This window comes from Gadus morhua, unplaced genomic scaffold (genome assembly GCF_902167405.1).
Source record: "Gadus morhua unplaced genomic scaffold, gadMor3.0, whole genome shotgun sequence".
In the NCBI taxonomy this organism is placed as follows: Eukaryota; Metazoa; Chordata; class Actinopteri; order Gadiformes; family Gadidae; genus Gadus; species Gadus morhua.
This window is the reverse complement of record NW_021964049.1, coordinates 37,395-41,747: the sequence shown is the minus strand read 5'-3', so window position 1 is coordinate 41,747 and position 4,353 is coordinate 37,395. Positions and strand designations below refer to the sequence as shown.

The window sequence follows — 4,353 nt, the reverse complement described above, 5'->3', positions numbered from 1 at the left end:
CACTCCAAAACTACACACACACACACACACACACACACACACACACACACACACACACACACACACACACACACACACACGCACACACACTCACTCATTAACACCAGACGTAAACAATCTCTTAAAGACGAGATAGGAAGACACACACACAGACTTAAGAAGGGAGACACACACTAACCTAAATCTGCAGGGACGCTGACTCCCAACCCAGAGGTCAACGTTTAAACCCGGACGGTAAACAATAACTAGTTTCAAACTATCAGGCTAACTTAAGTCTCTGGGGTACAAATTAAAAGCCTTTGAGATAAACATGAACAACAGTAGCTCCACAAGAACACTGAAGCGTGACACACCAAAGATAGGTCCACAGAGACACAAACACACACACAAAAGCAATCACACACACACACACAAATACAAACTAACAATGACAGGACTAGTTACAAGTCCCGACTCCAGACGACAGAGAGACACATGAGAGCTCCGCTACAGAACGGGCACTTTGTTGAGCGCGGAGAGACGCACTAATCTGGGAGCTGGAGATAAATAGAGTCATGCATGCTGGCTGTACGAGCCACATGCTGCAGAACGAGGCTGGCCGAGAATAGCACGCATTCCTCCCCCCCCTCCCTCCCCCAGCCCTCCCCTACCTCACCCCTCCCTCCCTCCCAGGCGGGCGCAGCAGACGGCCAAGTCACATGTACCGTGGAACCGCGATGTGGAGACCAGCGTGCACAACGCGTGCACTCACGCACACACATGCTTGCACGCACACACACACACACACACACACACACACACACACACACACACACACACACACACACACACACACACACACACACACACACACACACACACACACACACACACTCAAAATGACACATCCATGAGAAACAATTTAGGTTATGTGTAAACATTGACATATCGAAATCAAACTATAAAGCAATCTATCGGTCTATCTTTCTTTATATCTCTCTATCTCTCTATCTATGTATCTATAAATCTGTTCATCTATCTATAAATATATCTATATATAAATATATCTATCCATCTTTCTATCTATAATTCCATCTATGTGTGTATATTATGATAAACTATATCCATGTATAAAAATAGATTGATTTTATCCGTTTTATATGGGCATGAACAAGTGTGTAACCGTGATTCCCAAATAAAGATCATATGCCTAATTCGTATTTAAATGGGCTGGCTCCTTTTCTCTCCCAAGCTCTCTCACTCTCTCTATCTCCCCAGCCCTCTCTCTCTCTCCCCAGCCCTCTCCCTCTCTGCACAACTTTACTAAGTAGGGCCAATAGGAACAAAGAAGAGGCGGCCCGTAGCTCCACCTCTCCCTCAGCTTTTTACATGTACATAATCCCTGAGTTGACCCAGAAAACAGGCAGTCGTTTCAAGATCTGATGCGGCAGTCTTTGTGCAGCGTCCCTGCCGGAGCATGAAGCGCAACCCCGGTGAAGACGCACTGTAACCCGGAGGAGCCTCGCCTCGAATCACCCTCTGGAACACTACCACGTCCACGGAGCGGAGTCGCGGAACTTTGTCCACACCAGAGCGGATCCAGGGTGAGTGGGAGGGGGTTCGGTTCTCCGGTTGGTTCGAAGGGAAAAGCTGTGGTTTGTGGTCAGCACGGGTGGCTGCTGCTGCTCCATTGTTTGCGTCCCCTTGTTTAAAAGCGAGAGGATCCGAGAACAGTCGCCAGCCTGCTCGTCTTCCAGGGTGGATGCACAACGGATAACGCGGTGGTGGTGGAGGTCGGCAGTGGGAACCACAAAGCCGTTTGTGGTTTTGTGTTTTTAACACGTTGTGGGAAACGAGGTGATCTGGTGGTGTGCTGCTGGGGAGATGTTGCATGATGTCAATGTGTCTCTTTGTTGCACCCATACGTGCGTAAAATGGAACCGAGTGTGTACGTTTTCTCGCTCACCTGACAAGCGACACGGATGGGGTTTTAAACGGTGTCTTATGCATTATGAATTATATCCGATTGTCTTGTTAAATGGAGCTGGTCGCAGCGTGAACCGCGGGGCTCAATGGGTCCCTCATCGTAAATAATAATGTCTGCATGTAATTCAGCAAGCGACTAAAGGCTGCAGAGGATCCGGGCAGGCGAATAAGCAACAAAAAACGGCGTTCGGGTTGATTCTTCTGAAAAGCGGACACAGGATGGCGCAACCATGCAAGCTGCAGGGAGCACCGCGGGGCCGTTACCGGACGGAGAATAGTATCGACACAGCTGATTTTTTTTCTATTTATTTTTTATCACGCTTTTAAACCTGTTTCAAGGATAACGAACGAGAACGGAATATTGTGCAACGTTAAGGGTTCATGTTTATCCGACGGGCGTTTGTTGTGCAGCGGTAGCATACTCTCCTGCCGGGCATTTTAACGCAACACAACACGGTCACATGTACACCGTTGTATCGGTGCGGCCCTCGCCGTGTTCACACACACACGAGACCGGCACCGCCGAACCATGACGTCACTGCCACCGCAACCGCCGTCCCTCCCGCTCACGTGCGACTCCCCCCCCCCCGGACCCGACTGTAATGACGTAGTGAACGAAGTGTCTCTCTTACTAACGCTGCTCTCCCCCCCCCCCCTCTCCTCTCCTCCGGTCAGAAGGGAGACATGGCGGACCACCTCATGATGCCCATGAACCACGGGCAGCCCGGGGGCGGTCTCCACGGCTACCGGATGGGCATGAACGGCGGCGGGCACCAGCAGCACGCGGGCCCCCAGCAGCAGGCCCTGAGGGCCATGCCCAACGGCCCCATGATGCACTACGGGGGGGCGCCCACCCAGGCCAGCATGGAGGCGGCCATGAGGCAGCGGCAGCAGGCTATGGGGGCGCCGGGGCAGATGGGGCACCACCCCATGGCCTCGGCGGCCATGATGTACTCTCAGCAGCAGCAGCAGCACCCACAACAACAACAACAACAACAGCACCCTCAGCAGCACCACATGCACCCGCAGCAGCACCCACAACAACAACAACAACAGCAAGCGCCACACCCACAACAAACACAGCACCCCCACCCGCACCCGCACCCCCACCCCCACCACCAACAACAACAACAACAACAACAGCAGCAACAACAACAACAACAGCAGCAGCAGCCCCAGCAGCAGCAGCAGTTTGTGAACGGGGGGGGCGGGCTCACGTCCCAGCAGCTCATGGCGAGCATGCAGCTGCAGAAACTGAACACGCAGTACCACGGGCACCCTCTGGGGCCCATGGGCGGGGGCCACCCGGGCCCCGGGGCCCCCTACCGCATGAGCCCCGCCCAGCTGGCCAGCATGCAGCACATGGCGGGGCCGGCGGCGCTGGCGCTGAACGGCATGGACGCCGACATGATCGACGAGGAGGTGCTGACGGCGCTGGTGATGGAGCTGGGCCTGGACCGCGTGCAGGAGCTGCCCGAGCTCTTCCTCGGACAGAACGAGTTCGACTTCCTGGCGGACTTTGTGAGCAAACAGCAGCCGAGCACGGTGAGCTGCTGAGGACGAAGAGGAGGAGGAGGAGGAGGGAGGCGGTGGACGCCACCGCCGCCGCCGCCGCGCCACGGGCGATGACCGGGAACTTTACGAGCGGGAGAAGGATGGTTCCGAGGCCGGGGATTGGGCGAGGCTTGTCCGCGTGACGGCTGATTGGAGGGGTTTGGGCGGCGCGTTGGGTTTTTGCCCGGGTGTCGGTCGGGGGCGTGGCGTTCGTACCTGGGACCCTCCCCCCGGAGCCACACGGTCGGTGGGGGGCCACTGTTGGATTATGACCCCTCCACCTCCACCTCCCCGCTCCGGGACATGAATGTAACTCTACGCGACGAGGAGGATCTCAGAAGCCCCTCTGAACAGGACGCTGTGGCGTCGGACCCCCCAGGGGCGAGGAGATCCGCTTTAATTATTTATTACTCTGTGAGAAACGGTTCAAAGACACAACGGGGCCGCCAACAGGGGCGTGGCCTCCATTTTGGGCGGGGAAGGCGTTGGGGTCCGGCAGGGGGGGGGGGGTCTGGGTTTGGGTCTCTGTGTTCTTCATGTCGTTTTTTTGGTTGATCCACGCCGGCCTTCTGGTGTGTCCCGCTGGCGTCCGTCACGGGGGGGGGGGGGGGGGGGGGGCGGCCGAGGAGGTCAGAGGTCACCCCGGGCGTCTGTCTCTAAATGCTAAGACGGTGTACGGACGGACGCCCTGTTGTACTGTACCCCCCCCCCCCCCCCCCCCCCCCCCCCCCCCCCCCTCCCCGACTTGTCTACACTGTTTCTGTTCTCTTGAAAAGGTGTAGCGCCTTAACCCCGCCCTTCTTTTTATTTATTGGTTCTCTGCACCGCCCTCGT

At 56.0% G+C, this 4,353-nt stretch overlaps 1 protein-coding gene across 1 annotated transcript; it reads left to right on the top strand.

Annotated features, from left to right (window-relative positions):
* The first annotated feature begins 1,281 nt into the window (after positions 1–1,281).
* LOC115538948 (cbp/p300-interacting transactivator 3) lies at positions 1,282–3,740 on the top strand. Its single transcript, XM_030350164.1, has 2 exons — positions 1,282–1,583; positions 2,641–3,740. Exon 2 carries the CDS (start codon positions 2,650–2,652, stop codon positions 3,520–3,522), a length of 873 nt encoding a protein of 290 aa, XP_030206024.1. The 5' UTR covers positions 1,282–1,583; positions 2,641–2,649; the 3' UTR covers positions 3,523–3,740.
* Positions 3,741–4,353: the final 613 nt, after the last annotated feature.